Here is an 18176-nt window from a genome sequence, read left to right as displayed (position 1 = left end):
CTTACAATAACATTGTTACAAAATACACAACAAAATTTCTTTCAATACCACTTAAATGTCAAATTCAAATGTCAGTGGATTGACAGAACGCGGTTGCCACACCAGCCTCCTCTAAATATGCATTCATGCAAAGTTTATTTACATTCCTGCTCGGGGGAAAGTACGACTGTGGCCAGTTCGTGTGGTATCGTTCCATTTCAGAATGTGTGTGAAAATTGTGTGTTAAGCCTATTAAATCTAAAAAGAAGACAACCACAAGTCTCCTCGAGGTATCGTGTAAAGAAATTCGACGCCCATCATGAACTGCAAACCAATTCTGACGTGTAAGTGATATCAGCCTGCCCACGTAAACAGACACAGGAATTACGGCCCTGTTCCCCTTTTTCTTTCACGCCCGATCGCAGATTCCGGTGATGTTCGGGTGTTTAAAACGCTCGAACCACACATCGTTGCAGCGCTACCGTCGGACACGGCAGAATGGAAACGGTCCTATGGGCGTCCGGTGAAGAACGTTCGCGTCGAAGCCACCTTCAAACCGTTCGACCAGACCGTCCTCGAACGGTACAAGGATGGCAAGTGGAACATCGTAGATCACCCGGTGCTGCACATCTACGTGACGGAATGTAGCGACATCGAAGCGTACCGGGCATCGGTAAAGGAAGAGATCGACCAATGGCTCAAGGTGTTGAACAGCTACAACGTGACGGACTGGATGATACTGCTGGTCGAGACGTTGGATATGAAAAAGTCGAAAAACATCCTACCGCGCACAACGGTGCTGGACAAGATACGGCTCGACTTTGCCTCCAAGAACGGTGACCGCTGTTTGTCGATCCTGAATCCGGCCAAGTTTGAGATGAAAGCGACCGAATCGTTCCGTTGCTTGCTGCAGCGCATCCGGCACCTGATGCTGACGGGCTACAACAGAACGATCGTCAAGTACGAGGAACTCATTCGTACGAATAGGGAAAATCGCATACAGGAGAATTGGAGCTTCATCGACTACTTTGTGCTGCAGGAGCAGCTGGCCTTCGTGCTGGAAATGTTGGGCCAATTTCCGGAAGCGTTGGTACAGTACGACGAGCTGGACGCGATGTTTTCCCAGTTTATCCTGAATTCCGTTTTTGGCGAGAAACAAAAATGGCTTCTTATATTCGACCAGCCGCTCTACGCCTTCCACGGCATATCGCTCAATCCGGCCAAAATGATGGAAACTCGTGATAAGATCATCTCTTGCAACGTGACACTGCTCGAGTTCCGCAGCTACCTCTTCGAACGCCAGTGTATGCTACTGGATGCCGCCGGCAAGCCGTGGGAAATTGCCGAACGATTGCTCCCCTTTCTGTTTTCTACGCTGCGTGAAATCGAAGCCTTGAAGCTAGAAACCCCACAGGGTGCACTTGCGTGCTGGGAATTTGTGTGCGCCCTGGAGGTGCTGAATCTTTGCGATAAGGTGCAGGAATCGAAGGACATTTACAAGTGTTCCCAATATTCCGCTCCCATCTGGAACTTGGCGAAGGAGAAGCTGTACATGCTGGGTAAACAGTGCGGATTACTTCCCGGCTTTGTTCCCACGTCCGAACAGCTGCACACCGTCGTACATTTGTCTGCCGGAATGGGAGACAGTTTGCCCGAAACGGGTAACAGCGGAGGATTGCGAAACCTCGAACCAGAACTAAGCGAACGAACGAAATCCGCCCACTCACCTGCCAGAAAACCTAAAAAATCAGCCACAGACACGCTGAAGGAAGCACTCGGATCAAATCAAGCCTTCACGAAGCTGTACCTCGAGCTGAGCGAGTTGGCGATCAGCACGTACAAGCACGTGTCACGCCTGCGTTCAGCCAGACTGGTGGGGTTGGATCTTGGCAACTTCTACATCACGCTCAACGAACCACAGAAGGCGGTCAACTTCTTTACGGACGTTTTGCGCGAGCTAAAGTCGGAAAATTGGCATTATCTCGCAAGCCAGACGCTGCTGGATTTGGCCTCCTGCTACCGAAAGATGGAGGATAACGTGAACTACACGAAAACGTGCAGCACCATCGCGTGCTGCCAAGATTTAGAGTTGCTTGTGCGGACGTTTTACTTTGACGAATTTACAAAATCACTCAAAACGTTGCAAACGGTGCGCAACATGGATATAAACGCGCTCAGCGTAATCAGCACACTCGAGGATCACTTCCAGGTGGTGAACGTGTCGCTGGACAGTACATCGATCGTGCAGGACGACTACATCCTCGTTACACTCGAGCTGGAAAGTAATTTTCCACGCGAACTCGTAGCCGAACAAGTGCTGCTTTCGTTCGAAATGAACGCGAAGCAATCGCTAGAACCGTCGGCAGCAAACGGTTCCACCGTAACGACCGCTACGAAAGAAGTTGGTTCCAAGCTGCCCATCATACTCCATCTCGATTACAAGCAGGATAACACACTGGCCGGCTCGACGGTAGCGTGTGACAATCTCGCCAAGCAACCGGTACGCCGAAGCAGTAGCACGCGGCGCAAAATTTCGCCCACCCAGCGGTCCGACTTTACCAACTGTGTGTCCAGCGAAGCGCGGCTCGTCCTACAACCGGGCCGTAATACGGTGACGCTCAGAACGAAAGCGACACGCGTTGGAACCTGGAGCTTCCGGCAGCTCTCGATACAGGTCGATGCGGTAGAGTTTCTGTCCGAATCCCTGCCCGGCAGGATGAGCAACTTTGAAACAATCACGAAAGCGTCTGTCGCTACGATGAATTTCGTAAATCTGGTCGCGGGCGTTGAGCAACCGGTAGAGCTGGTCATATCGGCAGGCAGTTTCCGCTTCCCGAAGGATGCCACAGCGACGATACGCTGTTCGAAGAATCTGAAAATGCGACTAGCAGAAGCATCCGACCAGCAGCGTGCTTCATTCGAAAAGGAGCTGGTTGTCCAGTTGACCGACTTTGCGCCGTTTGAAAAGCGTACAATCGCGCTAGAAGCGATCTGCGACCTGCCCGGCAAACGGGAGGAACGAGCTATCGAGCAAAAGGTATCGCTGCAGGTGCCGTGGAGTCGCAACGAAATCACCATCCCGCTGCACTTCATGCCAGCCCTCATCGCATCCTGCCGGCTGCATTCGTCCGGTGCACGCAAATTTCTCCAGGTCGTGCTGAAAGGTGTCAGCGATTATCGGCTCGTGCTGTGCGATGCGCGTATGACCTGTGCGGCCGAAGGCGTGACCATCATTGATATTAATCCACCCGAACAGCAGGAAACGGTAATGAGCAAAGCGCTCTCGATTTCGTATCTGTACGAGTTTCAGGTTGAAGCATTGAAGGCCCAAACGGAGCTGCCGATCGTAAACGTCGATTTTCGGATGCGATTTGCCGATGCCGCCGTGCCGGAAGAAAGCCGCACCTATCTGCCGTACAGCGTAACGTTCGACGTAATGGATTACACCACGCTGTTCACGATCTGTGCGAAGGTAGAACCGCAGGAGTTGTGCCGCGTAAACTCCGTGTGTCACCTGAATCTGCGCATCTCGAAAGTGCATGACAATCCGTATGCCGATCTGATGTACGAAGTGCTGACCGATCAGAACATGTGGGCCGTTGTTGGTCGTACTGCCGGTAAGCATCCGTTTCTTTCTTTCCCGTGAGGAATGCACTCGAATAATTCTTCAACCCTCATCTTGCAGGAGTCATCTCGATGGAAGAAGTGGAAAGCCACAGCATCACGCTCGATGTGCTTCCGCTCACGGCCGGATTTTTACCACTGCCCAACATTCGCCTGTCGAAGTACATTTCGGCGAACAAATCCAAAAACGATACCCACTCACGTTTACAACCGTTTCCGCCCGGTCAGATCTACAACTCGACCAAAAGCATGCAAATCCATGTCCTTGCTAGCACCAACAATGACCAGCCCCAGTAGCGGAGTGCGACCGGAACAGTACGCGCGGTATAAGATGCCGGTGGACAGTACTGTAAAAGCTACTACATGACGCATTCCAACACCCGCTCCGGTTTATTTACCATGTCTAAGTTGCTACTATTTATTGTGTAACGAACGTTTCGTGTAGCAACTGCAGTTACGAAGTAAGCACAATATTTCGAATAAAATAAGCCACTGTTATTTATCGAGCCAGTAAAAAGTTAAAGTAAATTCGCTTTTTTTAATACACCTTTACCAGCACACAACAGGCAGGATTTAGGTATTAACAATTCGTGAAAGTGCTTCAACGCCACATTCCTTCACAGCACTGCAAACGCAACGGTCGTTTTTCAAATTTTCATCTGTCATCCGCTTGATTGAAGGCAGCTGTCATGCGCCTCTGTTGATAGCGAAGCCGAAAGTCAGCCAGCGCTTTTTGTGTTTTCTCATCCGCTGCAAACAAGTGTGTGCCTAAAAACCGTAGTCATGTTATTGTAGTGAACGGGGCGCCCTTCTGTACATAATAATTGTATTGGCATCTTGATATCATTTTCCCGGCGCAGTAAGATCGATCCCGCAAAGTCGTCCCGTCTGAAGGGAGCCAGTGTAGCATTGTGGTGTATTCCGGAACACCGATACGATGGGTAGGTGGTATTTATCACAGCAGTGCTTGGGATGGGTTTGCTTTCGTCCAAAGATTGCACCGGGATTACCACTGCAAGGAACTGTACAGGTGTATCAAAGGAGTGCAGAGAATTTGCTGATGGATGTGTGAGCAGTTTGATGAACTGGAAATGCACTGCGAGGCGAATACAGAGAGAAGCAGAGAAGCTCGGAAGTGTAGCCGGGGAAGCGAAGCATCCTCCCAGTTGACGATGTGGCATGGAAGCAACGGGCAGTAAATCGCAATCAATGAGCATAAGCTAAGCATCGCTCGGTGCGCAAGCATGCAGCGTGGAAGGGAATTGGGGTAGGCAGGCACGTGGATGCAGGCAGAAAGGGCGTTTCTCTGCTGTCCAAATTAACACCGCTGATCTGCTGCTGCTGTTGCTGCTGTGTGATGTGTTATCAAGAATAAACAAACCATGCAGCGCTGCGGGCGGTAGATAACACAACTATTGTTCGCGAAAATTGCACGTTAAATTCTACCAGATGAAGTTCGAACTTTGCTCATTATATGTGATTATTCTGTATTGCTTTCCGTCATTTCAGCCACCAGCAGTGACACGGCCAAGCTGGAGAAACACCTAAAGCTGCTGAAGGAGGAGTACACGAAGCTGCAAAAAAGTTACGCCGAGCTAGAGCGCAAATACAGTCAGGCGGCAGCCGCCAACGAAGATCATGATCTGTCCGGCGAGTTTAGCAGCTTCATTTCGCGCCTGGTCATGACGGTGGCCACCCTGTACGGACGAACGACCTACTCCGACATTACCATCAAGCTGAAGGATAAAACCATGCCTGCCCACAGGTTTGTGCTGAATGCTCGCAGTGAAGAGTGGCGGGAAGAGGTGCTGATGGACAAGGGCGAACTAGGTAGGGAACTTCGTTTGCCTGACGCTTCTCCAAAACGTGCCTATCATTTTTATAAATTCTGATCTCCTTCCTATTGCAGATTGGTCCGACATGGATGCGGATGTTGGGTACGCTCTGTTGCGCTGGATTTACACCGACGTCGTGGATCTGCAGCACGATTCACTCGCACTGGAGCTGCTGAAAACGTCCCATCGCTTCAAACTGCCCGGCCTGATGGGTCTATGCGAGCGGGCACTCGTATCGTCCGTATCGGTACGGTCCTGCGTCCGGTTCTACTGCGTGGCGGAAGAGGTCGGCGCCGCAAACCTGCTGGAATACTGTTCCGGGCTCATATCGACGCACTGGGACGATCTAACGCCGCAAGACTTCGAGCACATGTCCGGTGCGCTGCTGTACAAGATGCTGAAAAGCAAAACCAAACATCCGCTCCATGCTGCCGTCCGGTTACTTCGCGAAGATGTCGTATTTTTGTGTTTAGTGGAAAACAACGGTTCGGTAAGTTCGCTTTCTTTATTATTCCATCCATCCGCTTGCTATCTATCCTAGCAGAACACACACTCGCACACACACATACAGAAAAACTCGCGTAACAATACAACAAATCATTTTATTCTTGCCATAATTATAGTCGAGGGCATAGTATTTTTTGCTGAAGCATTGTCGCATCGGACAGCACTTCAATATCACATTAGTATGATCAGATGTTGAAACCTGTCGATCACTGTTGCGTTATGTTTTTCTTATTTCTTATTCGCACGGTCGCGCACCGTTCAGAACTCGGCGCTGCGAATGTACTTCATTACGTTGAACACGAAAATAACGGCCATCGCGTCCGTGTGGTAGTTGCCTCGGTCTGTCGTTTTCGTGGCCGAATTGCACAGAGACCCCCGGCAGAAGCAGTACGTCGAATCGTCGATCGTTTGGCATCCCTCCGTGTACGGTTCCTCGATGTTGTGCTGCGGTGTCCAGGAACCGGAGCGGTACACCTATTTAAAAATAACAGGAATCGATTGATTTAAACTAACCGTCAGTATCAACCACTCATCAGATTAAGGTCCTACCTGTTCCGTGTTCTTTTGCTGGGCACAACCCCGGCTGACCGTCTCTTGTTCGCCCTTCAGTAGCTTCAGCTTGAAGATGCGCTTCATGCACATGGTTGACCAGGGACAGTCCACTTCATAGTAGCTGGATTCATCGAACTTGGAGCACAGTTGCGTTTTGGTGTTGTTTTGATGCCGGCTCGGTGGTGCCACCGTGCAATGGTAGCATCTAATTCCCGTCACATATTCCAACTCTGTGGAAGAGAAGTGGAGCGAAACCAGTCAAATGATTATGTACTGTAAAATGTTTACATTATCAAAGTGTAGACTAACAAAACAAAAGAGCACATTTTACCGATGCCCCGTTTCACCGAGCTTCTTCTTGCTACCATCTATCGTATCGCTGTTAAAAGTGGATGAGCGCTGTTTAAAGTACGCGCCTCTCGGGATTATTTTAACGAGCTTCGTATCAATCGTTTGCTTTAGTTAGGGATACAGCAGCAACAAAAAAAAAGAAAATGGATTGAATAGCCCGTACGTGATTGAAGTGAGCTTGATTATATGAAGCACTCACACGCGAGCGCGGCTCAAAAACCCTTTCTTTAAGTTGGTCTCAACGTTGTGAATACTTCGTTGGCCACGTGCATGTTCATGCATGAAGTGACTTTGGAGCTTGAAGATGCAGCAAATCACTTCCAGAAGAGGAGCTATCTTGTGCAGTAAGCATTCAACGAATGACGATTGCAGTTTCCTTTTGGCTTCTTTCACTTGCTTCCTGTCCGATCACAACTCGTCACAGCTGACGCATGTACTTGGTGTAGTGAGCCAGCAGCCCTGAGCAGAGCAGAGTCGACGTGTACAATACGATAATATCAACATTTCCGCCCGGAGCACGCACCCCGAACACTTTGTTCGTTTAGCTAAGCTCAAGTGCGTTCCTACCGCCGCCGTTCGCACTTTCCTCACCGCCACCACGCTTGATTCATTCATGAATATGGTAACGTTCTGACGCACACATTCCGTTTGTCAGCTTCATGTCTTTGGGTTTCCGCGGATGCATCGATGTCGTACCGTGAGAGAAGAGGATGCTTTGTTCGAGGTTCGACACGGGCGATATGTCGAAACACGCTCAAACGGTTACTATCACTTCCGGTTGGAGAAGTGCGCCACCAAGAAGTGGATGTTGCATGGCAGCAATTTCTCACACCAAGACAGGTCCGCTTGCCTCGAGTGGAATTGAGGATATAAGCACGCTACAGATAGCCCGACAGGCGACACAAAGCACTTCACTGTTAACGTCCTGGTGTGGCTGCATTTAAGCAGCACACCAGCAACATTTACAGAAGACACCCATTTCACGGCTAGGCTTCCTAAATCGGCGTTCGTTCGTAGCTAATGATTCGGAATCAAAAATATGACCGCTATAACATTGGCAATAATGGGTTTTTGTTGTGGGACAGCAACATCGTTTTATTGCTGATAGACCCGTTTTCTTGATCCTTGTTGATCCTGTTCCGAACTCTTAGCTCGACTCTGCTTGGCACTTCCATAGCCCAAAAATATTTGTTTTTTTTTACCAACTTGAAAATTCCTCTTATATAGGTTTTACTACCAATTCAAAAACGGCCATACAAGTGCTGTTGTCTAATGTTGATCTAGGTCGTCTCACTGCACTCGATCTTGTTTGCTATTCAGCAAACTTCTATTTTAAGAGCTCATCGTGCCGCAACAGTTCGTGTTGGCCGTCTACAAGCGGTCAAATAAATTCGCTGTGCGTTCGGAACAAGTGGCCACTGTCTCACGAACAGCGCAAGTAGCTTTAACAGCTCGCTGCTCACTATCAATGCTACGCCGGCGTACGGCATTTCCAGAAGGTTATCTTATTCTGTTTCAACCTCGTCTGAAAAAGGAATTGGTAACAACAGCAAAAAAAAAAGCTTCAAATGACGATCCAACGCAATGGTCAGTGATAGGAACCGGCAATACTGCGTAAAACCATTCCTGCACTTCACTCCACATGTGCCGAAGAACTTCATGGAAGGGGCATCATCCGCACAATCGCTTGCTCTGCCTGCTTACCGTAGCCATGGCGTCTGATTAAACATTGTAATATAGGGAGCAGGTCACACAGACGCTACCACACCTCATTCGCCCTAGTCTTCGGCCGGGGCACAAACAGGTTATGACCCATTTCCCTAATTGTCCCAGTTGAAGCGTGCCAAGCAGAAGATGCATTGCTGCACTGCCGACGACGATGACATCGGAGCTGTGATGTTAGAAGGTTTAGGAGGAGTTTCGTTGACCGGTGAGGTACAGGGACGCGGTTGGTTCTACGTAGATGGATCGATCCAAGTGGGCCCTTTCGAATGCCATTTAGTTGATACACGTTTGCAATGAGAGATGGAGATATCTCCGTCCCCCTTGCTTACTGATCTTGGTCGAGCAAAAGTCTTCCTGGTTCGAAAGTGTGCACCCTTCCGGTTACCTACAGAAACCTGTTTTCAATGCTCTACTGGCAGTTTCTGAACTCGTTCCAGTGCACTCGGTCACTTACACGGTTGGCAAAATGGGCAAAACGCAGCGCGCTTTCAACCTTCCACTCTATCTGTTCGCCCGGCATCTTGGCGGATAATGTCGTTCGGTGCGACAGTAAAAGTAAAGGGAATTCAGGCTTAATTCTAGAGCTAGATGTTGGAACAAGGTCAGGGGAGCGAATAGCTTTTAACAGGCAAATTTTAAATTGTAAGCTTAACCGTTTTGTGACCGAAAATGTGACCGATTTTCAGAGGATATTGGGAGGCAAGCAACAACACTATTCGCTTGTTCTATCGATATTTTGATGAGTGTGTTAATCTTCCTTCCCACGTGTTTCTGACGGCAAATGGGTTTATTTCGTGACTTCCAGTATAGCTGCCACTGCCAAATGCGTCTGACTCATCGGTGAACAGACGGATTTGGCGCGTAGGAACAAAAACACCCACTGTTTGTTCTGATGATAGTATTCCGGGAGAACTCTTTCGATGTCTCATGATTCACTGTGCGTTACTTAACTGCATAAGCAACACCCATTTTGGATCGTTTCCTCTGCTAAACGTTTCAACATTCAAAACAAGGCATTGCATTTCGGTCACTTTCTTGCCTTTCGCAAACAGTACAGTGATTATAAGCAGGCAGAGCTGCTACACCCAGATGCGTAAAAGGGAGCAAACAACCGGTCAACAAACTGAACCAACGCATCATTCGCCGCCACACTCAAGCATCAACGGCGTCGCACGTGGAGAGGATGATGAAGAGGAGTTAATTTGCATACCATCTTTTAACTGGCCATTCGTTTGCTAGTGGGACTGTTTCTTTTCGTTTTTTTCGTGTAGCACCCAGAGTGAGGCCGTTGAAACTGCGGTGATCATATCGTATTTTTCAAATCATTTTTGTTTCTGTTAAATTTTATGACCAACTGTTATAACTGTTCCTGCATGACCGCTGCACTCTCGGATCGCCCAATCATCGGCGTGTAGCACTAATGACTGACACTGGAAAAATTCTAACCATAGAAGACGTGTGGTTTCGTGGAAAAACAAGCAAAGCATAATTACCTGCAATAAATAGGAGAAGTAACGCTACCAATACCACCGGTCGACTGCCGTTCTGTCTGCTGAACCTGTCCATTTGTGATGAGGGGCTTGAGGGGGGTTTTTTGCGCTCGCCTGCTCTCTGGTACTTCGGATCATAAGATGCAAGCGATGTAAACGATAGTGTCTGGTTGGAAAACCGCCACAAAACCTTTTCCGTTATCGTCACGTAGCGCAGAATTGTGCGGCTGAGATGTGTTGTGCTGTGGAGACTGTTTGGATAGTTTGCAAACGGCACCCAAAAAATACACCCAACAGCGGTAAAACGTTAGGTGAAATCGCTTCGGTGGATGGATGAACTGTTGGAAGCTGACTGCCCTCTGCACTGCCAGATACAGCTTGTGTACTCCCGTTAGATTTCACCGGTCTCTTGGTTGCTTCTTGGCAAAAAAGCCGTTACGCAGTAAAACAATGCTCCATGCTGTATTTTCAGAACGACGGTCTGTCTGTTGCGAGATGTACACACGGTTGGCAGCTGAGTAAGAAGATACTGTGGAATGTTGCTGACTGTTGGAACGATGTGGTTCGCCGGGTTGGTCCCTTTACTCTTGTGCGTCGTTCGTACGCTCGTTGAACGATCGCTGCATTCGCACACTTTCTAAACTACATCCGTTCGTCTAAAGTTTATGAGTTTGATTCGTAACGGGGGTCCTTAATGGGTCTCGTAACCCCGTGGATGGTTAGGCTCCTTCTTTTAAACCACTTCAACACACACACACGCTGATATACACACTCGAAAAGCACATCGATTCTGCGGAACGGGGTGTGGGACACGGAAATGGAGAAAAGGTCTGTTCCCCTCTCAAACAAGGTCACGGTCACACGACCGCCGATGTCGCGCCGTGTCCGTTGGGTTTGGCGCGGGCGGCCAAGGGAAAGGAACACAAATAACACCAACCAAGCCGTTAGCCGATGTGCCGTCGCCAATTTGGTGCTATTGCTTTTTTTTCGTTTTTGGCTGTTTAATTATAGAATTGCGTTGCCGCCTCGTGTCCAGTGGGATGTTGTTCCGCGCGGTGGCCAGTTTTCGAGGACGAGAAAAAGTATGACTAATAGGTGTGTGTGTTTGGTTGGTTACTGTTAGCACGATCGATTGTTGCGTGTGTTTAATGGATTTAAATATTTTCTAGCTAAAGTTGTAACTCTCCGGCGAAGCTATCCGTCTGTAGGATTTTCTTTTCACTCAACACACACACACAAAAAAATCCGAAACTCGTAAAGGAGCAAACGGTGAAACGGTCCCAAGGCACTCTCTGCTAAAGTTCCGGTTTCAATATCGGCAACCGGTCGAAACGGCCACCGTCGTCGTGCGTCTCACTTCGTCGTCCGATCCAACCGACGTGAAAGTCAACCCACAACTGAGCCGGAATCATCTCCTCTCGGTGTTGGGTGGTACCAAGAGCCGCGGTACCGATGACCGGCCGAGCGCGCGCTATGTATTCGCATGGCGCCCTTACAGGGGCTATGGTGCAAGGCGCCATACAACTGCTCGACATCAAGCGGAGAGCAAGCAAACGAGAGAGAGAGAGAGAGACTATGCTCTGGCGATGTGATGGTTTGTGGAGCAAAACTCACCAAGAAACTGTAGCGGCGCACGAACATCGGAGCAACAAACCAGCCGATAGTGGTGTAATGAACGCATAACAACAACAAAAAACTCCAACTCCCAAATGGGGATAGGGCGTTCCGGAACGGAGGAGCATATCTACGGTTGACTGGATGAATGGGCTTTCGTTTTGAGGAGGTCCGCTTTCGGTGTGTTGTTTAGAAGCTTCGTCATCGGCCGGCGGCCTCTCCGGTGCATTGCACTCTCAGTTCTTGGCCGCCAGTCCACGAAAACGGTCGGTATGCTATTATGCTTTAATTCTTTTCCTATCCTTTGCTTCCGGGGATCGAGGTCGAGAAAGAGACGCCTTGCTGTCCTTCGGGCCCAAGCTTCCTATCCTTGACCGTAGTCAATGATCTGGTAAACTATTCATACCAGAACGCCAATAGGATGCTGTAATCGTATGCTAATTCGGTTTTGGAGATATGATTTTGAACCACGATGCAAGGTAACAGATTCTGGCGCTCGAAATCTCTCGATGCCCGATCACGATCTCAAGCAAATGGGATGTGCGTTTGAACTGGTTTTAGATAAAACGTTCCGGCGCAATCTTTTCCGCTTCTTTTGCATCACTGATGTTAATGATTGTTAATTTGACAAGTTCGAGGTGATATTAGTAGCAATCGTGTTCCAGTGGTAAATGGCTGGGAACATTTCTTAATAAAATGCCAAACCACAACGCATCGATCTTCTTGCTGTTTGTTACATTCACTGTGCATGCAAGGTGAAATGTTTCCAAAACTGGTCACTGTTTGCGCATTTAAGTAGAGATTCAGTCATCGGAAACAGAGGTGTGCTGCTGCTGTTCCCTTGATGGACTGCTTTCGTGAGCACACACCGGTGACACATTTAAAGTAACGAAGCACACGTGAAAGCGTAACGCACGCACGCTTTCCAAAGCCTGTGCGTGATGCTACAAATTGGATGGCCGGGCCATGGGGGACTGGAGGAATTGAAACATACGCACTGAACGGGAAACCACGCCGTGAAGGAAGATGTATGTCAAAGCATAAACATGTGCGCTTTAAAAACATACATCAATGTACAGTTTTGGAGCTGAATAATGCAACGCTCAGTTGGTATTAAATAAATGTTAATATCGGGAGCTTTTTTTTGGAAAAAAAACTTTCTACATCTGCATAAGCAAAAAGAATTAATTGTGAATAACCACGAACAACAAAACCCTCTCAGATAGTTAAAGTGAATTAATTTAGCTCGAATCCCATGATCAGCAAAGAGCTGATTCACATGAGCTGAGTGAGCGCATTGCTTCATGGAGGTGAGCTAGCTCGCGTACTAAGACTGCCTAGGTCATATGAGGCCCATAAGGGCTAGTTCGAACGCGCTCAGGTGTTCGAGACTTTCGACCTAGCTTAGGCGCTACAGCTGGTACATCAATTGCACAAAGCTTGTGATCAGTCGCTGACTTTGATTTGCTGAGCGCTCAGAGCTAGCTCATTGGCTCATGTACGACTGCCGCCACTAGGATACAGCACTATCCAGTACATATTTTCATATCTTTCTGGTCCTTTTAACGATCAGATGCTTGTCCGGTCCCAGAACAATTCGAAAGGGTGCTCCGAAAAAAGGTTTGCGAACGAACCTATTTCACTTTTTTGAAGGAAGATACTAGCCGGCCAGCCTTTGATGGTGGTGTCTCAGAACTCAAATTGGACCGCTTCAACTTGGGTCTTGGGATTAACAATGTTGATCTTGTTCAAAATATTCTTCACGATTTGCACAAAGATTTTGACCGATGAGATGCAGTTCTGACTTGATACAGATGGCAATCAATAAAGTAATGTAATGAAATTTATATCATCTTTAATATGTTACAGCTACAGGAAATTGTGAACAGCCTGTCTCCCCAGGGCCAGCTACCGCTAGGGCTGGCTCTCATGGGTCGCAGCACAGCCATCGCACAGACACTGCTCGAAACGGGAGGAGCCGATATTAACGCCTATACAACGGAGGTAAGACAAACCCATCGTCCGTACATACCACAAGGCAGTGTGTGTAACGTAATACGTACTTCAATTTCCTGTCCAGGGCAACACGCTGCTTATCGATGCGATTAAACGTGGCGACAGTTTTACGGCCCAGTTTCTGCTAGAGAAAGGCTGCAATGTAGATCTGGTCACGCGGGACACGTCCGATACGGCACTGCATCTGGTCTGCACCTACTCCGAGCGAAGCACGGACATCGAAACGCATCGCGAAATGCTTAGCATCGGCAGACAGCTGCTGAAGCAGCAGGCCGATCCGAACATGCAAAATAGCAAGGGCTAGTAAGTGGGTTCCGTCGTTCGAACGGGTCGCGGTTCGGTTTTTAATTTGCTTTTCCTCGTTCCGCAACTCATCATTTTAGCACTCCACTCCACGTTGCTATCATGTCGCAGCACGTGGAAATGATCGACGAGCTGTTGACCGAGACCGATGGTGGTTCGTACGTCGATACGAACGTGCGAACGAAGGATGAAAAATGTGCCTTACAGCTGGCACTGATGCCACCCCACACTGATGGGCCACCGTACGAGCTGGCCCGCCGCCTGCTGGAACGTGGAGCTCGGTCGAACGTTATCCATCCCGAGACGGGCGACAGTTTGCTGCACATTCTCGCGAAACAGCAGCTCGAAGATGCTGCCGTCTTTCTTACCGATCACTGCAACCTCAGCCATATCAACCGATCCGGATTGACCGTACTGCATGTGGCTGCATCGCAGGGGCTGGCAAACCTGGCGCGTGCCCTGCTAGAGAAAGGAGCCCCACCCAACGTACAGTCCGGCGTGACGGAGCTAAAAACGGCCCTACATTACGCGGTCGAAGAGAACTACACCGATGTGGTGGAAGCGTTCATCGACTACAAAGACACGAATCCTCCTGGGACGGTAGATTTCAACCTCAAGAACGCATTCGGTGACTCGCCTTTGAGCTTAGCCCTTAGCCTTGGCTATAACGAGCTGGTCCCGCTGCTAATCAAGGGTGGCGCGGACGTGAATGCACGCAACGGACAGGACATGACGCTGCTGCACCAGGCCATACTGAAGGAGGATGCAAAGACGGCCGTCTTTCTGCTCGGCCAAGGGGCAGACATGAACGCACTGACCGCGGACCAGGAATCACCGTTACAGCTCGCGATTCACTGTCGGTTGGTGGACGTGGTAGATGCGCTCTGTTCGCGCGGAGTATCGCTTAGCGCACCGGACAACAAGGGTGACTGTCCGCTGTGGAGTGCACTGGAGTCGGAGCAGTTTGAAATCGCTTCGGTGCTGGTGCGGCACGGTGTCGATACGGACTGCTGGGGCCCCGGACCGGACGGATGTCTACAGACGCTGCTGCACCGAGCGATCGACGAGAACAAGGAGCAGGCGGCCATGTTCCTGATCAAAAGCGGCTGCGATCTAGACTCGCCGCGTCAACCCGGTCCCCAGGGACAGGGTGGCGATGAAGCGAAGGACAAAGCATCACCGCTGCATCTGTGCTGCCAATGGGGACTTCGCAATGTGCTGCACACGCTCATCGGCCATGGAGCCAACGTGAATGCGGTGGATTGTGATCTGAAGACACCGTTGCATATTGCGATAGAAAATCAACACGAGGAAATCATCGGCATACTGCTGTGCCATCCGGGCATTGATCTGAAGATTCGTGATAAAACGGGCAACACTCCGTTCGCTGCGGCGCTACAGGTTCGGAACAATAAGGCGGCCCAAAACATTCTCGAGCGGTTGCCGAACGCGGCGGAACAGATCGATCAGCGGGGGCGCAACTTTCTGCACCTGGCAATCATGCGCGATGATCTCGAATCAGTGTTGTTTTTGCTCTCGATACAGGTCGACGTAAATTCGCGCGTGCATGATGTCAATCAGACGCCGCCGCTGCATCTGGCGGCTGCATCCGAGAAGGAAATGTTAATCCGCAACCTGATCCTAGCCGGCGCTCGGTTAAACGATCGTGATGCGACGCAAAAAACGGCACTCCACGTGGCGGCCGAGCGGGGCACGGTGGGTGCCGTGTCGGCTCTGCTGCAGAACGGCGCCGATTTCGACGCAGTGGACGGAGACGGTAACAATGCGCTGCACATTGCGGTGCGCGAAGGTCACATTGCGGTCGTGCGGGAGTTGCTGACGGAATCGGAGCTCAATGCGGAAGCGGTCAATATGAAGGGTTGCAATCCGCTGCATGAGCTGTGCCGCAGCGGCAAGGACAATACGGCCGCCGCAATACTGGAACTGTTTTTCGAATGTATGCCAAAGTATCCGATCAACAGTCCCGATCTGCAGGGCAACACACCGCTGCTGCTGGCGTACATGCGCGGCCAGGCGCAGCTGTGCCGGATGCTGGTGAAGAACGGTGCCTGCCTGGGAGCCGAGAACAAGGAGGGATTGACGATATTTAACTTTAAGCTAGCTACCAACCAGCTGTTGCATCGTTTGCTGGACGAACTGCCGCAAGAGTCGCCCTGGGCCTCGTCCGAGCTGTGCCAGGAGTGTGGCACCAAGTTCAGCATCACCATGCGGAAACACCACTGGTAAGGAAGGGCGAGCTTTAGGTTGGATCTAGGTGGCACAGTTACAGTTTTCCCTTCGCTATACTTTCAGCCGTCATTGTGGACGAAATCTTTGCAGCCGATGTTCGAACAACGATGTGCCAATCATCAAATTTGGCATCAATAAACCGGTCCGCGTTTGTTCGGTGTGCTTCGAAGTGCTACAAATTGGAAGTGGGGCCGTTTGAAACTGAATCCAGTTTTTGGATGCGGATTACTAAGTGGACGCGTATGGATTCCCGGTGGATGCACCTGAAGCAACTGGTCTGTAGGCTACGGAAGCCGATCTACAAACGCAGGACAGCGTTGGTGGCACACACTGGTAAATCCAAATTTCATCGAGAGCATTCTTAACCTTTTCCTTTCCTCCTAGCTGTTACTTTGAAAAGTATCTTTTTGTTATGCATATTGAAAAGATTATTTATACACACATGTAACACACGAAAATGGACATTTTCCAGACATCAATATCAACACGTACCCGATAACTGATGAATAACTGAGCTTTTACTGAATCTGGGAAAGAAAGACGATAGGCGGTTAGAAAGCACACAGCAGAACCTTGCACTGCTTATGCTGTACACCGTGTAATCAACGATTAGTTTTTAAAACTGAATTTTATTTACTATCTCCCTTTCGAATATAGACATTCCGACGCGGCATTTGTATTTGTTTATGCATGCAAACGGTGTTGAGATGCACATATCCAGACAATTGCTATTTTTTTGGTAACGAAGCAAGCACTTCGGGGATGTGTAGGTTCAGGTTGCTTGTATCCATACACTCACTCGCCGGCACACTATTGCATGGTGTACCAACCGCGAGTGTACGGGAAACAAAAAGCCACGTCTAGCAAAAGTTTACTCCTTTAGGTGCAGAGCCGGTTTACTTCAGCTTCGCAAACAGGGTCTTTGAAACGCAGTGGTCCAGCTCGTGCAGGTAGTCGAACAGCTCTTCGACGCAGGTTTCCGCCGTTTGGGAGCGGCTGCCAACACGCTCATTGCATGCCTGGTATTTGTCCCACAGTTGGCTAGTATGTCCCTGCTGGGCACACTTTTCCTACAAAAAGACAAAACAAAACATACGGCGGAGTGGGGGACGTAAGGATTACCAAGGCCTACGGATCGGGTGTTGTCGCTGGTGAAAATGTTTGCTACACATACCCGCAGCACCGTCTGTGGATCAACGATGTCTTCCTCCTCCTGTGCCTTTACCGTTGGGAAGAAGGACGAAACCCATTTCCTGGCAGCCATCGTGTCGGTCTTTCGTGCGAACTACGCTACGATATCACCGAGAAAGTCTACGAAAGGAGCGGGCAGAACGCTTGTTAGCTGAGCAATATACCACCGAACGCAACATTTTGATGAGCGCTAAACGTTTATTAATGTCCTGGCACAGTTAAACGTTTAGATATTAGCTTAAACTACTATATTTACCAAAAATTGCACGGGAAAGCAGCAACCAGACGATGATATAACTTTTGACAAGCTCTTTTCTAGCTTTTGGACCACAGCAGAACAAGAAGAAGACAAGAACAACAGCCGGAAAAGAAGAAGCAGTTTGACGTTTCACATTTTCGAGCAGTTTGCGAAAAAATCGAGCAGAATGTTTTGGATTGCATTTTTTTCGTTTTTTATTTTTATTTAAATTTAGTATTTCGGGACAATTTATGGTAATAATGTGAACTTGAACTTGAAAAATACAACAATCAATAGCATCCGTTCGCTACAAAGCACTTGCGGTGCTATAACATTCATATTTTGCTTGGTGCAGTCGCAACGTCCCCAACTCAAAATGACCAAAACTACATGTTTTTTGGCATAAAATCTTCAAATAACTTATATTTTTAAGTGGTTTCAGGAAATTTTCATCTAATTATCCAAACGAGAAACAAATCTGTTCCACATAATGTCATTTTC

The 18176-nt window shown here is 49.0% G+C and overlaps 4 protein-coding genes across 5 annotated transcripts; 2 read left to right on the top strand and 2 right to left on the bottom strand.

Moving 5' to 3' along the window:
• Nucleotides 1-129: 129 nt before the first annotated feature.
• Nucleotides 130-4126, top strand: LOC118506711 (trafficking protein particle complex subunit 10). The gene is made up of 3 exons (XM_036044202.1): nt 130-323; nt 405-3596; nt 3665-4126. Exons 1-3 carry the CDS (start codon nt 299-301, stop codon nt 3898-3900), a joined length of 3453 nt encoding a protein of 1150 aa, XP_035900095.1. The 5' UTR covers nt 130-298; the 3' UTR covers nt 3901-4126.
• A 173-nt stretch (nt 4127-4299) lies between these two features.
• LOC118506703 (rabankyrin-5) lies at nt 4300-16749 on the top strand. The gene is made up of 7 exons (XM_036044195.1): nt 4300-4544; nt 5113-5433; nt 5513-5928; nt 13547-13681; nt 13758-13996; nt 14077-16239; nt 16310-16749. The coding sequence occupies exons 1-7, from the start codon at nt 4541-4543 to the stop codon at nt 16443-16445; spliced, it is 3414 nt and encodes a 1137-aa protein (XP_035900088.1). The 5' UTR covers nt 4300-4540; the 3' UTR covers nt 16446-16749.
• Nucleotides 6020-11486, bottom strand: LOC118506705. 2 transcript variants are annotated; one of them, XM_036044198.1, is made up of 4 exons: nt 10067-11486; nt 6829-10003; nt 6495-6727; nt 6020-6419 (listed from the first exon to the last, which is right to left on the bottom strand). In XM_036044198.1, exons 2-4 carry the CDS (start codon nt 6863-6865, stop codon nt 6204-6206), a joined length of 486 nt encoding a protein of 161 aa, XP_035900091.1. In that variant the 5' UTR covers nt 6866-10003; nt 10067-11486; the 3' UTR covers nt 6020-6203. The 2 variants fall into 2 exon arrangements, with proteins under 2 accessions (XP_035900091.1, XP_035900090.1); XM_036044197.1 differs by lacking the exon at nt 6829-10003 and having other exon boundaries at nt 10067-11485.
• A 106-nt stretch (nt 16750-16855) lies between the features above and the next one.
• LOC118506710 (cytochrome b-c1 complex subunit 6, mitochondrial) lies at nt 16856-17847 on the bottom strand. The gene is made up of 3 exons (XM_036044201.1): nt 17694-17847; nt 17421-17557; nt 16856-17316 (listed from the first exon to the last, which is right to left on the bottom strand). The coding sequence occupies exons 2-3, from the start codon at nt 17508-17510 to the stop codon at nt 17143-17145; spliced, it is 264 nt and encodes an 87-aa protein (XP_035900094.1). The 5' UTR covers nt 17511-17557; nt 17694-17847; the 3' UTR covers nt 16856-17142.
• Between the last annotated feature and the right edge of the window lie 329 nt (nt 17848-18176).

Source organism: Anopheles stephensi, chromosome 2 (assembly GCF_013141755.1).
Source record: "Anopheles stephensi strain Indian chromosome 2, UCI_ANSTEP_V1.0, whole genome shotgun sequence".
Classification (NCBI taxonomy): Eukaryota; Metazoa; Arthropoda; class Insecta; order Diptera; family Culicidae; genus Anopheles; species Anopheles stephensi.
The sequence above is the reverse complement of the archived record's forward strand: the minus strand, read 5'-3'. Positions and strand labels throughout refer to the sequence as shown.

What these genes read in the sequence shown, in the direction of transcription:
- LOC118506711 (XM_036044202.1), top strand. Translation starts at nt 299, where the DNA reads ATGAACTGCAAACCAATTCTGACGT. An exon ending in CTGCAAACCAATTCTGACGT is followed by an intron (nt 324 to 404) that starts GTAAGTGATATC and finishes GCCCGATCGCAG; the next exon opens with ATTCCGGTGATGTTCGGGTG. An exon ending in CGTTGTTGGTCGTACTGCCG is followed by an intron (nt 3,597 to 3,664) that starts GTAAGCATCCGT and finishes CTCATCTTGCAG; the next exon opens with GAGTCATCTCGATGGAAGAA.
- LOC118506703 (XM_036044195.1), top strand. An exon ending in GATGGACAAGGGCGAACTAG is followed by an intron (nt 5,434 to 5,512) that starts GTAGGGAACTTC and finishes TTCCTATTGCAG; the next exon opens with ATTGGTCCGACATGGATGCG. An exon ending in TAGTGGAAAACAACGGTTCG is followed by an intron (nt 5,929 to 13,546) that starts GTAAGTTCGCTT and finishes AATATGTTACAG; the next exon opens with CTACAGGAAATTGTGAACAG.
- LOC118506705 (XM_036044197.1), bottom strand. Translation starts at nt 10,139, where the DNA reads ATGGACAGGTTCAGCAGACAGAACGGCAGTCGACCGGTGGTATTGGTA. An exon ending in ACTTCTCCTATTTATTGCAG is followed by an intron (nt 6,728 to 10,066) that starts GTAATTATGCTT and finishes TCTCTTCCACAG; the next exon opens with AGTTGGAATATGTGACGGGA. An exon ending in AGCAAAAGAACACGGAACAG is followed by an intron (nt 6,420 to 6,494) that starts GTAGGACCTTAA and finishes ATTTTTAAATAG; the next exon opens with GTGTACCGCTCCGGTTCCTG.
- LOC118506710 (XM_036044201.1), bottom strand. Translation starts at nt 17,510, where the DNA reads ATGGCTGCCAGGAAATGGGTTTCGTCCTTCTTCCCAACGGTAAAGGCA. An exon ending in ATCCACAGACGGTGCTGCGG is followed by an intron (nt 17,317 to 17,420) that starts GTATGTGTAGCA and finishes GTCTTTTTGTAG; the next exon opens with GAAAAGTGTGCCCAGCAGGG.